Source organism: Camelina sativa, chromosome 8 (genome assembly GCF_000633955.1).
Source record: "Camelina sativa cultivar DH55 chromosome 8, Cs, whole genome shotgun sequence".
Classification (NCBI taxonomy): Eukaryota; Viridiplantae; Streptophyta; class Magnoliopsida; order Brassicales; family Brassicaceae; genus Camelina; species Camelina sativa.
Window position 1 is genome coordinate 2,134,468 of NC_025692.1, and position 19,335 is coordinate 2,153,802.

The window sequence follows — 19,335 nt, forward strand, 5'->3', positions numbered from 1 at the left end:
TTTCAATGGTTGATTTGATTCACACAACCCCAAATGGTGATTGACAACATGATAGGTGAGAATTCGTGTAAGGAAACTGTACAAAGCTTTGGAAGAGGATGCTTTCAGGCCTGTTTTGCACCACTATGATGGTCCCAAGTTTCGACTCGAGCTCACCATTCCTGAGGTATGCAAATCATTTCATACATGCTATTCTTGTTCCACTAATTTTAATTTTAGCGTTTCCTAATCAAATTGTTGATGACACAGACACTTGCCCTGCTGGATCTCTGTGAACAAGCTGGTTCTCCCTAAGCTCAAAGCCCTTGCAGATCCTATTTACATCTGGGAATTAGTGTCTGCTTATTCCAAGGCTTCAAGTGTGTATTTGTATGTGTGCTTTCTACATAAAAGTAGAAACTAAGAATGTCTCACTGGAAAATAAACCATGATTGTGAAAGATTCATGTGCCACAAATGTGTTCATATATAATCATAAAACTAGAATGATCATCACATCTCCTTGCAAAAATATATTGTTTATGAGTCTATGACCCTCTCCCAAACAGAATTCAATCAGAGAACTGCAACATACAACAAAGCAATAATAAGTAGCAGCCATGTGGGTTTTACTGAGGCTGTTCCACCAAGAGGATGTACGATCACTTCATCAATCACAGGACCACAAAGAACATCCTCTTTTGTCATTGTAACTGAGTAGCTGGTAAAACTTATCTGTGCTGCATCTTTGTCTGCTTCAAACACTAACCCAAACTTCTCACCAGAGCCAGTCCCATTGCTCCCCAGTGTGAAGTTTTGAGCTGCAGATCCAGCTTGAACACCCACCACGAAATGTCCTTTGCACGCATCGTTAGCATCTCCTAAAGTAAATGTTAGGTTGTATCGCGAACCTTCACTTGTGTCTTTTGTTGCTGTCTGTATGCCTGATGGAGCTGTGTGAGACAAAATTTCTATTGCAGCTTTGCCTTCTGGGACATGGAAGTGCTCCGAGTCTATGTATCTGACTGTTCCTATAACAGACCACTGCCTTAATGCTGACTGGATCAGGCTTGGCACCGCGTCAATCAGAACTCCGTCGGTTGAGTTGGGCAAGAAACCCGGTCCAGATTCAAATCCACCATTGACTAAGAGGTTACCTACACCAACAAAATAAGAATGTGAGTCTATGCAGCTAGATTTACAAGATATGAACTTGTATAAATCAGATCTGCTTTCATCATGTTCTGTGTTAAGCTATGAGTTACAGCCTTTGCATTCTCAGAGTTGATGACTTAACAAAGCAGAAAAAACAGNGTGCTGCATCTTTGTCTGCTTCAAACACTAACCCAAACTTCTCACCAGAGCCAGTCCCATTGCTCCCCAGTGTGAAGTTTTGAGCTGCAGATCCAGCTTGAACACCCACCACGAAATGTCCTTTGCACGCATCGTTAGCATCTCCTAAAGTAAATGTTAGGTTGTATCGCGAACCTTCACTTGTGTCTTTTGTTGCTGTCTGTATGCCTGATGGAGCTGTGTGAGACAAAATTTCTATTGCAGCTTTGCCTTCTGGGACATGGAAGTGCTCCGAGTCTATGTATCTGACTGTTCCTATAACAGACCACTGCCTTAATGCTGACTGGATCAGGCTTGGCACCGCGTCAATCAGAACTCCGTCGGTTGAGTTGGGCAAGAAACCCGGTCCAGATTCAAATCCACCATTGACTAAGAGGTTACCTACACCAACAAAATAAGAATGTGAGTCTATGCAGCTAGATTTACAAGATATGAACTTGTATAAATCAGATCTGCTTTCATCATGTTCTGTGTTAAGCTATGAGTTACAGCCTTTGCATTCTCAGAGTTGATGACTTAACAAAGCAGAAAAAACAAAAGGGACAAGGAGAAGTAACTTACCACTGTCTTGGACCAATGTTACACCAACAGTCTTGATAAGCAATGTGTCAATGATAGGCCAACATGTGGAGTTTGTATCAGAATCAGAATCTATTGTCTGACTTTCAAGAACTAAGTTAATAGGCTCACCATTCCCCCAACTACCCAAGTTATGACTGTAGCTCTGCCATAAAACCTTACTGTAGTTTTGTTGGTAAGAAAAAACAGCATTACTGTCTGGCCCCGAGACACTGAGACCAGCAGAGGTTGAACAGTTCTGGTCTGTGCGGATCAGCGCAAATGTGAGGATGTAGTTCACATCATCACCTCTGGCAATGAATGTTTGATTGATCTTGCCATCTTCACCAAGCTGAATAGCATGTCCGGCATCAGGCAGTTCAAGTGAAGTAACATATTGCACTGTCCCTTGTAATGTCCACCCAGGGAGTGTAGTGTTCTGATCCAGCAACACAAACTGGCTAGTGCTTGCATTTGAGTTTTTTGGTGGAGATTCGAAGTCTGGATTTTCCAGAAAATCTGCATATGTAAAATGCACATTAATGTAATGACACAAATTGTTGATCTGAAGATGAATGAACAAAGTATAAATAAAGGCATACTGCTTAAGCAATTGAGATTCCAATATAACGTACCTGAAGAGGCAAGCCAAGAAACGAGGAGCAACAGGAAAATTCTTTGAAACCACATCATCGTCATTTGCTTCAGAGAAAACTTTGAATGTCAACGCTTCTTGGATCCAGTGATTATGTATGTCTTTATAAATTATTTTATTTGAAGAGAAAATGATGTTGTAACATGTTGTTAGCATACAGTTGACCATATTTTTTTAAAAGAAAGTCAAAAACCAATATGTTTTAACTTTTAAAGCAAAGCAAAAAAATTGAATGCATGTAATTTTGGATCTTTTGCATTACTAAAATATATCTTTGGCCAAAACAAAATCTTTTCATTTTTTACTAAACAATATTTTATATATTAAAAATTAAACTAGTTTAAGTGCTCAAATTTTGTTTCGCATATATTGAACGAACATGTTTATTCGTCTAGTTGGTCCTAACGTTTACAACACTCTAAAGGGAAAAATGATATTCACTCTTGTTCTTTTTAGTTATCATTCTAAGTTGTTTCACACATATTAAAAAATATATAAATAGTTAATTATACCTTTATTTGATTATTAAAATTCTAAAATATTAATATTTTATTTATTTAGTAAGGAGTAAATGAGATAATTTTCTAGTAAAAAATACTAGAAATCGAGAATGACAAGAAATCTGAAACAAAAAAAAATTATGTCTAGAATGATAAGTAAAAAAGACGGAGGAAGTATTTAACTATAATATTAAATTAAAAAGAACAAGAATGAATATCATAATAATAAGATGCTAAAACTATAATATTAAATTAATATAGTTTTAAGTTTTTTTTAATATACTCACTTTATAAACCTACAAGGTATTGCAAGTCCATGTGATTTCACAAAATAATACATGTTAAAAAAACTTAAAATATATATAGACAGTACGCACAGTAGAGAACAATTTGCATTATGGTATTAATAAATTATGAAATAGTGTAGAAAATGTACACACCAAACTACCAATATTTTAAATTTTAGTTTTCAATTTACAAAAGGGTCCTTAGAGTGAGAAATGCATCCAATTGTCGATTCCACCATAGATTTCAACCGGATTGTTTGCTGACAACGTGAGAGTGTTGATTTTAGTTTTTTTTTGTTTGAGAAAAAAGTTGATTTTGTTGGCGAACGACGGCAACAGGTTCAATGTTTATCATTTCAATGTCAACAGGTTCAAATGCATAACAAGGATATCATTTCACTTACGTTATCGGCATCTAAAATTCCAAAATCACTCTTGTGGCTCTTGAGGTTTGAATTTGAGAAAAAAATAAAGTCTAAATCAAATATGGTGAGAAATTTGATGATGTTGCCATCGGTTTTAATTTTGAGTGTGTTAGAATGATTACCATACATGTGGACTGAAGAGGTGGCCGTGTGTGGGTGTAAGATTCTCGGAAATAGAATCAACTTTGATGTAAGACTAGGTGGTTCATACAGGCATAGCCTTGTCTTTAGGTATGGAATAATCTTTGTAAATGTACACATATTTCTCATGGGTTTTACTTACTCTGGTTTTGCTCTTTTGATGTGTTTAATGCATCTCGTATTTGTAATTGATGGTCAAAAGAAAACAAGAATCATAATATATCACAAAAGATTGCATTTAATGTTGTGTAATACTTGACATTCATGATCCGAGAACTAAGAAGATGAGAGAAAGTGTTTTGATGATATCATTTGTACAAACAAAATGACTATTAGGAATCTCTTTGTAGATTAACATACGAATAACATAAGATCTCTCATGGCATGTCATAACACACCTTTTCATTCAATGTTATTTTCCTTTTTCTATACGGCAATACTTTTTTCTTTTCTTTTTTTGTCAAACTGGCAAAGACTTAATAACCATTAAAGCAAAGGCTACAAAACAAAGCTAATTATAAGTAATAATATTTCATCATACACAGGATTACAGATACACTAGTTCCCTTTCAAAGCAGACTATCTCAACAATATCTTCTTCTAAAAAATGCTCAAACTCAAACAGATGAACAGACTTGTATCGTCAAGAAACTCACCAACTCCCTGGCCCCTCGTTCCCAGCAGCTGGCCTCCGGTTCAAGTACCTAATAACTGCATCTTCGACCCTGCAAACATTTTACCCAAATTATGATTCAGACACGTATCATCAACCGATCAATCAGTGGACTTGTTTGAAGTCGCCACTTTTACAACTCTAATACATATAATCTGAGTAAATAAAGGTCAGAGTAGCGGAGACTAGATGATGAGCTTACCAAGGTTGGTTGAAGAAGTCCGATCGACGTTCTCTCTCTGCATTTCGACTGGCTTCTCCCGCTACAACCTTGAGATCCTTGCTCTGAGATTCGATCAGGGCGTTAATGAATTCAACTGGCGATTGGCTGAACCCCAAGAAAAATGCCCGCCTCCTCCTATGCTCATGAATTTTCCTAATGGCTGCACATATTGCTTCATCACAAGCCTCAATCTCTTTGTTCTTCTCTGCATTGGCTAACAAATTGTTCAGATCCCTTTGGATCGGGAAGGGTACATCCACTAACACATCGTAGCATGCTGATATGGCCGGATTATTTCCTGAAAGCTTGATTTTGTGTTCTAAGTGAATCGGTGGTGGAGGCGACAAATGATGAGATATCTTCTGAGAGACCATAGTGAATTTCAACTTTTCTTCCCCAAAAACTTTCTGAAGTGCAGGGTCACAGTTGAAGAAAGAGGGNTCTTCGACCCTGCAAACATTTTACCCAAATTATGATTCAGACACGTATCATCAACCGATCAATCAGTGGACTTGTTTGAAGTCGCCACTTTTACAACTCTAATACATATAATCTGAGTAAATAAAGGTGAGAGTAGCGGAGACTAGATGATGAGCTTACCAAGGTTGGTTGAAGAAGTCTGATCGACGTTCTCTCTCAGCATTTCGACTGGCTTCTCCCGCTACAACCTTAAGATCCTTGCTCTGAGATTCGATCAGGGCATTTATGAATTCAACTGGCGATTGGCTGAACCCCAAGAAAAATGCCCGCCTCCTCCTATGCTCATGAATTTTCCTAATGGCTGCACATATTGCTTCATCACAAGCCTCAATCTCTTTGTTCTTCTCTGCATTGGCTAACAAATTGTTCAGATCCCTTTGGATCGGGAAGGGTACATCCACTAGAACATCGTAACATGCTGATATGGCCGGATTATTTCCTGAGAGCTTGATTTTGTGCTCTAAGTGAATCGGTGGTGGAGGCGACAAATGATGAGATATCTTCTGAGAGACCATAGTAAATTTCAACTTATCTTCCCCAAAAACTTTCTGAAGTGCAGGGTCACAGTTGAAGAAAGAGGGGTCATTTGGGTTCTGCAATTTCCTCGCCTTAACGTAATGCCAAATTGCAGCGATGATTCTTGGGCGGGTTTCAACCTCAATCCCGAGAACATCCATCAATGCAGTAGAAAGCTTGAACTTTTCCGGGACGTAATTCATCTCCAACCGTATACTAGCTGCAAACTCCTGATTCCCTTTCCTCTTAATCTCAAACCCTTCCTGAGGAGCAGGTGATCGAGCATTCTCCCATATGATCAATGGGTTCTCAGGATACAGCCTCTGATCCAGGGAAACTGTAACCCTTTTGAAGAAAGACGAGAATTTGGGATGCAATGGGTTTGATTTCTGAACAAATCCTGGCTGGTCGGGATCCACCCCATCTTCCAGGATCCTACCAATGATTTTAAGAGTCCATGTTGGCGGGTCAGCGTTAGGATTCCCAGGGATTGTGTTGTTTTGGTTAGCAAAGGAGTTGAAAACGTAGATCCTAAGAGTCTTCTGTATGCAGGGAGGGTTTTTAAGGGCTTCCTGGATATCAACTTTCTTTCTCGTTAATGCAGCATCAACCCGAGACTCAAACTCCAGAAGTTGTGTGTATAAGGCAGACTCGGGCAAGATTGCTGCAACACGCTCCTGCAATGACTTTTCTGGAAGCTTCTGTTTCTTTTTCCGAGCAGCAGGAGTTAACTCCATTGTTCTCATGGGGGAGATAGTGTTGTTACCCGCAGAAGCACCAGGAGGACGCATGGGCGGTTTCTGCTGGAACCTTTTCATGTTTAAACTGCCAGGAGTCGTCAAAGAAGGAGAAGAAGGACCCAACCCACCACCGATCCCGGGAGAACCTCCTTGTGCTGGGTTCATCGTCATGCCTTGAGCTTGAAACTGAGCTTGGATTTGTGCTTGAACTTTAGACTGTGCTTGAGCATGAGCTAGGGCTTGAGCTTGTGAGAACTGAAACTGAGCTGGAAAGTTAGCAGTCATATGAGAAGGAGCAAAGCCTTGGTTTCCAGGAACTGATGCAGAGGGCATCCCAGGATTCCCAAAAGGCGATGGCGCAGAGCCTTGTGGCTTCTGTGGATTGTTGTTGTTACCAGACATCGCTATATATATTAACCTCCCAGCCTGAAAAATCAGACGAAATTAGAACCACTCTTTAGAACTAAACTAAACTTCCATTACACACCACCTAAGGTATCATAAGATTATCAGAAATCTAAAAAAATACGAGGCAAATTCTCACAGAAGCGATAGATCGGGTTTACCCTAGAGAAATCGAAGCCTCAAAACCCTAATTTTCTAAGATCGCTGCACAGCTCAATCCATTAGGAGTAATCCCCAGAGAAAGAACAAAAAAGACGGCGAATGCGAATGCAAACGTTATAGAACTCGATTTGAGATTTCTGAAAAACAAATACTTAATTAATGGCCATGAAAAGATCTACAATTCATAAAATCCTAAGAGATAGAAGAACCCAGAGACTATCTAAATACCAAAAATATCGAGAGGGAACTAGAGAGCTCCTTACAAAGAGGCGAAGATTAGCAGCTCCGTTATCTTCTTACTGGAATCCACCGGTGTTCCGCTACTTCTCCTCAGTTGTCGAGAGACTCGAGAGAGAGAGAGAGACAAAACAAATCCCCACCGGAGCTATCTATTTTTATTGACCGGGTTAAGACCCGACCCGTTATTTTCAAAGCCCACACTGGCCCACAAACGTTTTTTTTATATATCAATGCTACGAATTTGTAGTTCTTCAATTTCATTTATATTTTTAAAATATGTTTCCTATATCAATGCTACGAATTTATAGTTCAACAATTTCATTTATATTTTTAAAATATGTTTCCTATTTTTTGGAATAGTTATTATTTAAATAAAAACATAAACATATGCTTGTGGTATAGCCCTTTTTCCTTAAAATATTACTCTTAGATTTGTTTATAACTCAAACGGGGATAAACTAGATAATGGTTGCTTGCTACATATATTGTTTTTAGATTTCAAAAAGAAACCAAATAAATTTAGTAGTCGATTGAGTAGATATAATAATTTGCTTTATTTATGCCCATTTGTTTGGGGAAAACAAAACAATTGAAGAATTATGGGCTATATGGATACGCACATGCAAAATCACTACATAAATTAATGATATATGGTAATAAAATTAAACTTGTTGTTTGAAAAAGGTAGCAACTTGGTTGTAAACAACGTCTTTGGCAGTAACACCCATGATGAAATCGGCATGAGCATAGTCTTTCACAAACTGCACATTCATCTTGTTGATGTCGTGAAACTTAAACTGGTCAAGGAGAAACTCCACGTCTTTCACATCGGCCAGGCAGTCCAAACCGCCGTAGCTGAAGAAAAGCGGGAGATCGTGTGGGATCGCCGATATGTTGTAAGCCGGTGGTGTCGCTTGACCGTAATGTTTTATGTTACGATCACTGCTTCCGTAGTTGTACTTTCTCAACTGTTTGTCTCTTACCGCTACCATATATAAAAAGGTTTATTGAACAATTAACATAAGGTTTGTAAATATATAAAAATAACATGGGAATTTTTGTTTCGCTTACTTTGAGAAAGGTGGATCATGTTCTTGGTGGAAGTAGATTGTGGTTCGTTCGCAAGGAATAGGTCAATGGTCGATGAGTTAAGACAACAATTCTTTCCTACAATTTTTTGGGGTAAAATTACGTAAATAAGATGTATAATTAAATTATCAAATGGTAGATTAGCGAATTTTGAGTTGTAGTATTACCGGTGATAACAGAGAGTAAATCATAACAGTCGACCCCCGCTTTAAGGCATATAGCCTTTATTAAACCCCCTACTAATCCACTGCCAATGTTGTTTAAATTATTTAACATAATCAAATCAACTAAGCCAATAACAAGCATATTTTTAAGAAAATAAAAAAGGGTGAAATTTTTTACCTTTTGGGGTTAAACTCTGCCAATCCAAGAATGGCGGTGGCCTATATTTTTGAAAGACGATAAACAAGTTATTTTTTGATAAATATAGGCACACATTTTATTAGATAAAAAAATATATATGAAACTAATTAAAAGGGAGGAGCTAGGGGACCTCGGCGATGAAAGATTTGGCGGCGATGTCGCCAATGACGGTGGTCATGTGGCTGAGATAAGCAATGGGACTCAACATCGCCGCCGATCTCACTTTATCCACCAATCCTTTTTCCGAGAACGATGCAAATCCTATTAACGTCCCCTGACATATTCCAAAACATTATCATTCTTTTATTTCTGATTACTAAAGAAAAAAAGAAACAGAGAAAAATGTAAATATGTTGATAACGTTGGACCCACCAGAGAGTGTCCGAGGTAATGAATCTTTTGGCCTGTTAGGCCGTGGATATGATCAAACATAGCTGGCAGATCGTAACTCACGAGCTCGTCCCACGTCCAGTTCCAGAAAGCCTACGTCCAAAGTTCCACCGATGTTAATAATTCAGTTTATTTAGTAATGAGTACGTAATCTACTAATTACAAAAATTGGTTAAGTGAAGTGTGAACCAGACCTTTTGAGAAGGGTTAAGGTACTTGTGTCTTCTGCTGAATCTAGTCCCTCTTGTGTTCCCCATCCACACATCGAATCCTTGGTCAGCCAAAATCAACGGCAGATTTTGATCTGCCGGATTCAACAGCCATGACATCCCATCCTGCACATTTAACTCATGATTTGATTATCTAAACTTTACAATTTCTTCGATTGTACTTATACAATATTATATCGTAGGCAGAGTGAGTATGCATATATAATTTAAGCTATGTTTGAGTAATGTGAACAATATAGAAATAAAGGACAATTTTGTCAAAATCATCAGAAGAGACAGTGTAAGATATCTGCATGCGTCATTAGGTAATTTCATTTTTGTAGACTGATAAAAATCGTACTCATCTGGTGACCTCATCAAGTATGATATGCACAATTCATCAATAATTTTTTTGTAGAATTCGATGATTACTAGAATGAATCGACACGGTTATTTATATAATATCACACTTACGTACGGTACAACCATTCTCTCATACCTTTCTAGTAACGCTCAATTTATCACTTTATCTGTTGGACACACATGTTAAACACTCATGCTGTCTCTTTATAATTTATTGTTAATTTTACTCACCACTAGGATACGCACTTAAAAATCTAATCTTACTTTATATATATATATATATATATATGTTCAAACTCGCAAATATAGAGACTAGCAGTACCACGATACAAATATAGAGTTAATTAACTAGACCACGATACAAATATACCGTATATACGTGTACATATGTACTTGTTGATGAGGCATATATGCACTAGAAGTATACACGTTTGGTTTTGGTCCACAGATATAAATGTTGATCATATTGAGAATAAACGTATGCACAATTGCACAACTTGTGGAAAACGGGGATAAAGTCTTCCACCTAATAATGTAATTCTCACTTTCCCTTGACGTAATGACGTTTCTTTCCACTTTTTTTTTTTGTTTTTCTTACTTTCAAAAAAATCTATATAATGGAAAACAGCATATAAAGTTTCATGATACCACAATAATTAACTGCAGATGGAAGTAGCATGCGTGTATGTACACATATTAATGGACGGCTAATGCGATGCAAAAGGGTGAAGAGAAGAGTAAAACTTACGACAAGTATTCCATGTTGTATTAGGACAGGTTGTCTATTCCCCCCAGTTCCGGTACCTGCGCCGGCGCCGGCTCGTCCTTCCGGTATCCTTTGCATATTCAATATGTACCCATCTTGGGTCACCACCTTCGTTATTTATCGATTCATATCACACCTCCATCAGTTAATGTATTTATGAATAATCATCATTACTAACTTTTTAATAAGAAAAAAAGAAAAGAGAATGTCATACATCATGTTCTTCGCATTTGTAACCATATACGTGGACAGAAGAAGCGCATATGCCATCGGAAGCAGTCCTCTGCGGTGGCTTTCCGGGAAGCCTGCCGAAGTTTCCACGAGCTTCGAGGGGTTTTATTAGGAAAGGAGCGACGAAGATTAAGACACATAAGGCTAAAAAGATCGAAACGGACGGAACCATAACCGAACCGGCCATCGAGATAGGGGGTTGACACGTTTTAGGAATTAAAGTGAAAAGGCTTTTATATAGAGAAGGGATGGCTGATAAGATAATAGAAATGGAGTTGAGTTAGCTATTTATAATAATAATAAAAACTTATGTTAATTATGGATATAAACAAAATGGTATGTTGGAATCGATTGCCTTTTATAATATTATTTTTACACCCAAACAAACTTAAAATTTTGACAAAAAAGATTTTTTTTTTTTTTGAAACAATTTATGGTGTTTTTTTTTTTTTTTTGAAACAATTTATGGTGTAAACATAAAAATCAAGATTTGAATCATGCACCAAAGAAAATAATGAATAGTTTCTAGAAGTAGTGAATCATGCACTGATCGTTGGGACTACATTTATTATAGTTGCTACAAGTGGTGAATCAGTGATCATGCCATCATTTCTATGTTATTCGAGAGAGCAAGAGGTTATGATAAAAACATTTAGAATATAACGTGTAACTGAGATAAATGAAAAAAGTAATATTAGAGAAATAAGAATTTTTCAGAAAATCTCATGCTACCAAAAGTAACTAGTATTTATAATAAAAAAAACAATATATATCATATGATTGTATTGATTACAACCTAACCAAAATATATAAAATGCAAAAATTTGATAGAAAGAATTTCATATCCTACATACAGTTACTAATTTAATGAGTTGACTACGAAAAAAAGAAATGTTTAGCAATCTAATAGTTGACTACGAAATAAGCAATCTAAACAAAATAAACGAAAAGATAATAGTTGACTACGAAAAAAATGAAAAGATAATAGTAAGTAAATGTTAAAACTCTGAGATCTCTAATTAATATCATATAAATGTTTTAAATATATTTAAAAAATAAAAAATAAAAAAAAAGAGATAAGACGAAAGAAGAAACTATTAAAAGCGACTGGAGATGCTGTAGGGAGGGGTAAGTGGGACGGGACTCTATGACACCAGCTTCCGTTACTTGTTTTCTTCTGAAACTCTTATCAATTTTTTTTAATTAAAACTATACATTCTACATCGGTTTGCTTTCGTTTCACACTCTGCACTGTCACATAGTGTACGTACGTAGGGTAGTAAAAATATACAAACAAAAAAAATACCTCGAGACATGATACGTTTAGATAATATAAATTATTTGGGGGTACACAATGTTCCAAATAATTTGTAGACCAAGTCTTGCTTTTATATTTTGTGTTCACATTTCAACACTATCATCCCCTAGCTATCCCCTACGAACACAGATACGTATCACACATTTAGAAACTATCAAAATAATCGACCATAACTCTCGCGTGGTGGTGCACTGGCCCCGCCTTAAGAACATAAGGACATAAGACCAGATGTAAACTCATTATTTCTCCAGATTCGAACATAGACTATTTTGGTTAGTTAGTTAGAATTCAGTTTAGGTACTTTGATAATAAATTTTTGTGTCACTTTTTATGTTAGAAAACTGTGTTCATCCCTGTTTTGACGAAATCCAAATACATCCCGATAGTATTAATAAATCAGCCGTTCTAGTTATACCACTTTTTTTTAATAAAAACGAATCCTTCTACTTGATATATATGGGCTATATAAATAAGCGGCCCAATGTTATAACTTTAAATGGGTCAACCCAATTGTAATATGGCTCTACTTCTTCTAAAAACGCCATGGCAAGTATTAATTTAATAATCGTTAAAGAGAAAGGACCTTCTTATAAAATATTTAATATCTCAACAACTAGAGCTGGTGAGCCAGTTTATAGGTAAAAAGGATTAGTTTAAGACATTTTAATCAGCAAGAGACATTTAAATCGTTGAAGCTTAATTAATGCGAATTCAAAAACGTTTTATGCAAATTCAAAAAACGTGCACACCTATCTAAGTGCCATAAACTTTTTATGTTATAAGTAGTGTGAGATTCACTCGTCACAATTTCAAAAATTCCGAGTCTCCTCCATAAGAAAATGGCGGCGTTTTTGCAAACGAACATCCGACTAAGTTCCAACAAGATCGTCCCCGGAAAATACACTTCTCTCAATAATCAGTACCATGCACCGTCTCTAATTAGGTGCGCCGCAGCTTCACCGGGGAAAAAACGGTTTAACATCGCTCTCCTTCCCGGTGACGGCATCGGTCCAGAAGTTATATCTGTTGCTAAGAATGTGCTTCAGAAAGCTGGATCTCTTGAAGGTTCTTGTCTCTTTCTCAATGTTTTCTTGTTCTCTTCTTCGATTCTGTTTACAAAAGTTTTGTGAAAAGTCGTAATCAACGAGTGTATATTTGCTTTTGTATGACAGGACTGGAGTTTGATTTCCAAGAGATGCCTGTCGGAGGAGCAGCCTTGGATTTGGTTGGAGTTCCCATGCCAGAGGNAGTATCATGCACCGTCTCTAATTAGGTGCGCCGCAGCTTCACCGGGGAAAAAACGGTTTAACATCGCTCTCCTTCCCGGTGACGGCATCGGTCCAGAAGTTATATCTGTTGCTAAGAATGTGCTTCAGAAAGCTGGATCTCTTGAAGGTTCTTGTCTCTTTCTCAATGTTTTCTTGTTCTCTTCTTCGATTCTGTTTACAAAAGTTTTGTGAAAAGTCGTAATCAACGAGTGTATATTTGCTTTTGTATGACAGGACTGGAGTTTGATTTCCAAGAGATGCCTGTCGGAGGAGCAGCCTTGGATTTGGTTGGAGTTCCCATGCCAGAGGAATCTTTCACAGCTGCTAAAAATTCTGATGCTATACTTCTTGGAGCTATTGGAGGGTATGTGTGTCTTATTTCTTTCAAAGTCTGCTTCCAAGTATATTCTCTTGTTGATCAGTTTTAAATGAATCTTGATCAGGTATAAATGGGACAAGAATGAGAAACATCTGAGACCTGAGATGGCTTTGTTTTACCTACGAAGAGATCTCAAAGTCTTTGCAAATTTAAGACCTGCTACAGTTTTGCCACAGGTATATCTTCGGTTTTACATCTGCTAAGCATTTGGACTTTTGCTAGCAGTTGTAAATTAAAAAAAAAACTTTTTGCCTTTACAGTTAGCTGATGCTTCCACATTGAAGAAAGAAGTAGCAGAAGGTGTTGATATGATGATTGTAAGAGAGCTCACTGGAGGTATTTACTTTGGAGAGCCAAGAGGCATATCGATCAATGAAAATGGCGAAGAAGTCGGCATTAGTACAGAGATCTACGCTGCTCACGAGGTGCTTAATAACTCTTCACAATTTGCTCTACATGTGTATATATGTATATTAATGCATTGCTTATGTTTTTCAGATCGACAGAATTGCTCGTGTTGCGTTTGAGACTGCTAGGAAAAGGCGTGGCAAGCTTTGTTCTGTCGACAAAGCTAATGTGTTGGATGTACGTTTGATCAATTCTTGAATTGTTTCTCCACTTTTTGTGTGTTTCTTTAGTAATGCAAATTTGATGATTTTTCATATAGGCGTCAGTATTGTGGAGGAAAAGAGTAACAGCGTTAGCCTCTGAATATCCAGATGTTGAACTATCACATATGTATGTTGATAATGCTGCAATGCAGCTTATCCGTGACCCCAAACAGGTGCTCGTCGCTCATATATCAAAACTTAGCTGTTGATTAAGCTACTAACATAAAAGTGGAATTATTAGTTCTCACACGGCGTTTTATTGATCTTTTGTATAAAACATTGCAGTTTGACACAATCGTCACCAATAACATTTTTGGTGATATATTATCTGATGAAGCTTCAATGATCACTGGAAGCATTGGAATGCTTCCATCTGCTAGTCTCAGTGAATCGGTAAGCAAATTTATACAAAAATATTTCAAGGTTCCTGAGGTTTATAACCATATGAGAGAATGTTAAACTTGTGATGTAATCAGGGACCTGGACTCTTTGAACCTATACACGGTTCTGCACCAGATATAGCTGGACAAGACAAGGCAAACCCATTGGCTACTATTCTCAGCGCTGCGATGCTTCTGAAATATGGACTTGGAGAAGAAAAAGCTGCAAAGAGGATTGAAGACGCGGTCATGGATGCTCTGAGCAGAGGTTTCAGAACTGGAGACATCTACTCCCCCGGAAATGTATGTGTATGCTGATTTCTATCATTTATTGTTATAAGTTAGTAACACAGTATAACTTAAAGGTCTTGTGTTTTGAAAATGCAGAAACTGGTGGGATGCAAAGAAATGGGAGAGGAGGTGCTCAAATCAGTGGAAGCCAAAGTTCCAGCTACTGTTTAAGTGTATTCATCATTTGCCAAAAGTGTGTAGGCCTTGGTTTTACGGTTACTTATATGCTAATCCATGTATTAGAAACCGTAATATTCTATATCTTTTCAACAGTTTAATAAAGAATTATGATTGATTCTGCAATTCAAAGACAAGATTCTCCAAAAGCTTTTAGCATCCTGCCTTACTTACTTACCTTGTTCTTGGAAATGACTCCAACTACAGAACCCAATATCTTCAATCAATATTTACATAGTAATCAAATTCAAGAGAAGGAAAGAAACTATGAATTTTTTACTCTCAGGAGTCTTACATTTTTATACTGAAAAACCAAACTTGTAAGACTTTACATTTAAAAAACCGAAAAAACTATATCAATCATTAGATTAAGCTAGCCTTGTGTGATTCATGATGAAGTATCAGATTTGCGTTCAGCATCTGCGGCAGACTGCATTTGAGCTGCGTACTGTAAGTTCCATAGAACGTCTTCAAAGGAAGGTCTTGCCGACGGTTCAAGCAAAACGCATTTGTTGGCGATTGAGATGGCAATCGATAAAGACTCTTGTGAGCTTGTTGTTAGGACGGTTGGACTTACTATCTTCTGCCGACCATCTTGGCTCCCAAATGATGTCTGCATACACAAAAGTTGCAACAACATCTATTCACTAACTTTGTCTCAAGCAAATAACAATGATAAAGATTGCTTTTTTCTCTCTTTGTTACCATTTCGTTGAGAAGAAAGGCCTCTCCTTTTGTAGTGGGAACTGGTCCTATCAAAGATTCCAGAAGTATGAATCCGAAGTTGTACACATCGTCCTCTCTTTTAGCCATTTTTCTGCATAATCCCCAAGTTTGAATTAATTTCTCCTAAATGCCATGGAGTTTTGAAATAGAAGGGCAAAAGATACATACTTTGATTTGTTGGTTTCTGACTTTGTCTGCAAAATGTAGAAGCAGAGAGGAAGGCAGAGTTGAGTTAGTATCAAAGAAGAGAGTAGAAAACGGAGATAAACAAAGTCAAAGAAAGCAAACCTCGAGCTTTTCATTCTCTTCAATGATGGCAGAGACTCCATAGTCACTGAGCTTTGCAATCTTGTGTTCATCAAGCAAAATATTGTTCGTCTTCAGATGATTTTTGAATGAACCAGGCATTACACCGGTGTGAAGAAAATGAACTGCCTTTGCTATCTCAATGAGAATTGCTAGCCGATTTGGCCACGTCAAGATCTTCTCCGAGAAAGAATCTACAAAATAAACAATATTCTAACAACATTGAGTTTCCAAGTACAGAGAGTTTAATTTAACATTATGTTTACTACACATGTCAACCTGACCTGATAGATGTGTGCGGTAGCTCCCGTTGGGCATATACTCGTAGACAAGGTAGAGTATGGTCACTGCAGGATCGTGTTCTCCGCTGGTTTGAGTGCAATGACCCAAGAAGCTAAGGAGATGAGGATGGTTGAGCTTAGACATCCAATCTAAGTGACCTCTGATACTCTGGCTGGAGAATTTCCTTGATAAAACCAGACATCTGATAGCTATGGAGCTTCCGTTTTCAAGTGTTCCTCTGTATAGCTGCAAAGAAACAAAACAAGCAGAGTAAAGCAAATGACTGATGGTGAGATGATCACAAGTATTAATTTTGCGTTAGACAAACCATACCTTTCCAAGGGAGCCTTCACCTAAGAAACGTGATGAATCGAAATCATCTGTGGCTTCCTTTAACTCTTCAAAAGAAAACGACCGGCATGAGGGCACACCTTGTGCACCTAGCTTTGCTGTTTGAGAGATTAACCCTGCGAGAAGAAATCACACAAGGATATTAAATTCCTGAAAGACAATTGCTAGCAGGCAGAAAGCTACATTCTGAGTCAACATTACTCACTTGCACTAGCAAGAACTTCAGAGGAGAGACTGGTGTGTGAGTTATCTGTCACAACCTTAAGCCGAGTTTGCGGCACTGACTTTTCTCTTGAGCAACAGCAAGAGCAGCGGTTTGTGCATAAGAGAAGAAGTCCTAATACAAAAAACACAAGAACAAGAACAGCTCCACCAATTACGGCAACCAAAATCCCAATCTTTCTTCCTTGGAACTGTTTTCCCTCAGTTTCAGCTTCTTCACATAAAAATTCTTGATGCTGATCACGGTTACCAATTATGGACAAGCAGTTTCCACCGAGTTTAACAACTCTCTCGCCGGAAGCTCCTGCCAAGCAACGAGGAGGAGTCCCTATTAATCTGTTATTTGACAAATCCACAAATCCGAGTTTGCCTCCACAGGTCAGGTTAAGCGGTAGCTTCCCACTGAGCTTGTTAGATGCTAAGTCCAAGTAACTAATGTTTGGCAAAGAGAACAAGAACCGAGATGGAGTTCCAGTTAGATGGTTGAACGACAAGTCAAGATGCTGAAGCTGAGACAAACTGCCAAAACGTCTTGGAATTTCGCCAGAGAAGGAGTTCTTGCTCAGTAGAACAGTAACTAATCTCTCAGGCATCACAGGTAGTTCAGAGTCCAAATGGTTCTCTCTCAGATCCAGCATATGCAGATGACTTAACTTGCTGAGATCAGGCAACTTACCAGAAATCTCATTGTGTGATAGAGCAAGATTTGTTAGTCTTCCAATACTGCAAATTGAAGATGGGAACGGACCTTTGAACCGGTTGTTCTTTAAACTAAGAACAGTAAGATTAGTCAAGGAATCCAACGTGTCTGGAACACTTCCGTTGAAGTAATTCCCATCAAGCATCAGACTTTGAAGCAACACCAATCTTGATAAATCAGGAGGGACAGAACCAAAGAGATAATTCGAACTCAAATCCAAGTACTCTAGAGAATTCAACCGATGGATCTTCCCTGGTAACTCACCGTAGATACCTAGAGACACTAAGCTAAGAACCCTCAAGCTTGTAAGCCTTGTCAACGTGGTAACAAAAGAATCAATTAAGAAAGCTTGAGACAGAGTGTGATTTGGAAGTGAAGAAGACCCATCAAACATACCAAACGGTTTAAAAAGCTTGTCCCCCATGACTTTAAGCTCCGTGACGGAATTGCCTTGACAGGTGATGCTCATGTGAGCAGTTGCAGGGATTACACACAAGTCTCCATAGTAACTTCCCCAAGATTCAAGAGCTTTAGGGAATTCCAGATGCTTCCTGAGCTGATACAGGACTTGGGTCTGTGAGTTCTGGAGTTGATGTGTGCTTTGTAAGAACATAACCCATGAAAGAAAGAGCAAAGGTAAGAACTTTGAATGTTCCATCATTCCAGGGAGAAAAAAAAAGAAGATGAAGTAGCAGAATTGAAACAGAACCCAACAATTAGAAGTAGCAGAGTTGGATTCTGAGACCCATCTAGTCAACTCAAGTCAAAACTAAGCTCGTGATCCCAGACGCTCCCAAAAGGAAATAATGAGTGTACAATCAAATCCGTGAAAAGAGAGGTCAGGAGAAGAAGAGTGACGAGTGTGTGAGGACAAATGCAGAAATCAAGGGTTTAGGGAATGTCGGTAATTGTGTTTGTCGGATTCAATACATAGGCGAGAAAGAATCTGGGGAAGCTATAGAGAGTAGAGAAGAAGGTGATAAGAGCATTAATGACGAAAGGGTTGAGCTGAGCAGCATTAATGGCGGCTTTCTGTATTTTACCCTGAGAGGACTTGACAGAATTAGAGATTTCAAAGCATCTTTTTTTTTGCTTCTTCTTCTTCTTCTTTACGAAAGAAACAGTAAATTCAGTAATGTGGGTCACCAGAGACAATCACAAAGCAAAAAAAGTTGCACTCAATTTGATGAAAGTTTGTTCCTTTTTATGAGCAATTGTCTTTGTAAAATACTAATAAAATTTTGAATTTAAATTTTGGTATTAGAGATAAAGTATGATTATTGATTATTTAATGTAATGCAAAATGCAATTTGTGACCTGTAGTTGACTCCATAGAAGATGCCGTTAACACATGTCTCTTCTTCTTCTTCCTCATCTTCCCCACTTTGTTTATAGTAAAAAATTTAAACATTGATTTATGTGTGTGATTAGATTCCATTTCTTTGTTAATTCACCAAACTGCCCTTCTACTGTACCAAATAGTAATATGCTAATGCTATACAAAGCGAAGCTTTTGGTCTACGAAATATTGTCCGGTAGAAGTAGCTTTCGTTGAAGGACAAATATGCCAACAAATA

The 19,335-nt window shown here is 37.7% G+C and overlaps 5 protein-coding genes and 1 long non-coding RNA gene across 11 annotated transcripts; 2 read left to right on the forward strand and 4 right to left on the reverse strand.

Moving 5' to 3' along the window:
• On the forward strand, positions 31 to 527 carry LOC104705687. Its single transcript, XR_754368.2, has 2 exons — positions 31 to 166; positions 250 to 527. It is a non-coding gene; the product is annotated as an uncharacterized LOC104705687 (long non-coding RNA).
• Positions 448 to 2,611, reverse strand: LOC104705686. The gene is made up of 3 exons (XM_010421739.1): positions 2,525 to 2,611; positions 1,893 to 2,408; positions 448 to 1,135 (listed from the first exon to the last, which is right to left on the reverse strand). Exons 1-3 carry the CDS (start codon positions 2,586 to 2,588, stop codon positions 555 to 557), a joined length of 1,161 nt encoding a protein of 386 aa, XP_010420041.1. The 5' UTR covers positions 2,589 to 2,611; the 3' UTR covers positions 448 to 554.
• On the reverse strand, positions 4,364 to 7,477 carry LOC104705688 (SWI/SNF complex component SNF12 homolog). 4 transcript variants are annotated; one of them, XM_019228262.1, is made up of 4 exons: positions 7,360 to 7,477; positions 5,855 to 6,955; positions 4,773 to 5,233; positions 4,364 to 4,622 (listed from the first exon to the last, which is right to left on the reverse strand). In XM_019228262.1, exons 2-4 carry the CDS (start codon positions 6,929 to 6,931, stop codon positions 4,550 to 4,552), a joined length of 1,611 nt encoding a protein of 536 aa, XP_019083807.1. In that variant the 5' UTR covers positions 6,932 to 6,955; positions 7,360 to 7,477; the 3' UTR covers positions 4,364 to 4,549. The 4 variants fall into 4 exon arrangements, with proteins under 4 accessions (XP_019083807.1, XP_010420042.1, XP_019083808.1 ...); XM_010421740.2 differs by having other exon boundaries at positions 4,773 to 5,184; positions 5,806 to 6,955; XM_019228263.1 differs by lacking the exon at positions 4,773 to 5,233 and adding an exon at positions 7,096 to 7,233 and having other exon boundaries at positions 5,394 to 6,955; positions 7,360 to 7,472.
• Positions 7,872 to 11,071, reverse strand: LOC104705689 (triacylglycerol lipase 2). The gene is made up of 9 exons (XM_010421743.2): positions 10,731 to 11,071; positions 10,499 to 10,624; positions 9,373 to 9,513; positions 9,161 to 9,271; positions 8,919 to 9,062; positions 8,768 to 8,808; positions 8,593 to 8,672; positions 8,408 to 8,503; positions 7,872 to 8,321 (listed from the first exon to the last, which is right to left on the reverse strand). Exons 1-9 carry the CDS (start codon positions 10,932 to 10,934, stop codon positions 7,999 to 8,001), a joined length of 1,266 nt encoding a protein of 421 aa, XP_010420045.1. The 5' UTR covers positions 10,935 to 11,071; the 3' UTR covers positions 7,872 to 7,998.
• On the forward strand, positions 12,888 to 15,297 carry LOC104705690 (3-isopropylmalate dehydrogenase 3, chloroplastic). Of its 3 annotated transcripts, none has more exons than XM_010421745.1 (9): positions 12,888 to 13,130; positions 13,568 to 13,697; positions 13,777 to 13,888; positions 13,973 to 14,137; positions 14,211 to 14,297; positions 14,380 to 14,496; positions 14,609 to 14,716; positions 14,800 to 15,006; positions 15,091 to 15,297. In XM_010421745.1, exons 1-9 carry the CDS (start codon positions 12,905 to 12,907, stop codon positions 15,163 to 15,165), a joined length of 1,227 nt encoding a protein of 408 aa, XP_010420047.1. In that variant the 5' UTR covers positions 12,888 to 12,904; the 3' UTR covers positions 15,166 to 15,297. The 3 variants fall into 3 exon arrangements, with proteins under 3 accessions (XP_010420047.1, XP_010420048.1, XP_010420046.1); XM_010421744.1 differs by lacking the exon at positions 12,888 to 13,130 and adding an exon at positions 13,320 to 13,460; XM_010421746.1 differs by lacking the exons at positions 14,800 to 15,006; positions 15,091 to 15,297 and having other exon boundaries at positions 14,380 to 14,498; positions 14,609 to 14,669.
• LOC104705692 (probable inactive leucine-rich repeat receptor-like protein kinase At3g03770) lies at positions 15,374 to 18,920 on the reverse strand. Its single transcript, XM_010421747.2, has 7 exons — positions 17,042 to 18,920; positions 16,819 to 16,952; positions 16,488 to 16,731; positions 16,186 to 16,397; positions 16,066 to 16,091; positions 15,877 to 15,988; positions 15,374 to 15,784 (listed from the first exon to the last, which is right to left on the reverse strand). The coding sequence occupies exons 1-7, from the start codon at positions 18,417 to 18,419 to the stop codon at positions 15,560 to 15,562; spliced, it is 2,331 nt and encodes a 776-aa protein (XP_010420049.1). The 5' UTR covers positions 18,420 to 18,920; the 3' UTR covers positions 15,374 to 15,559.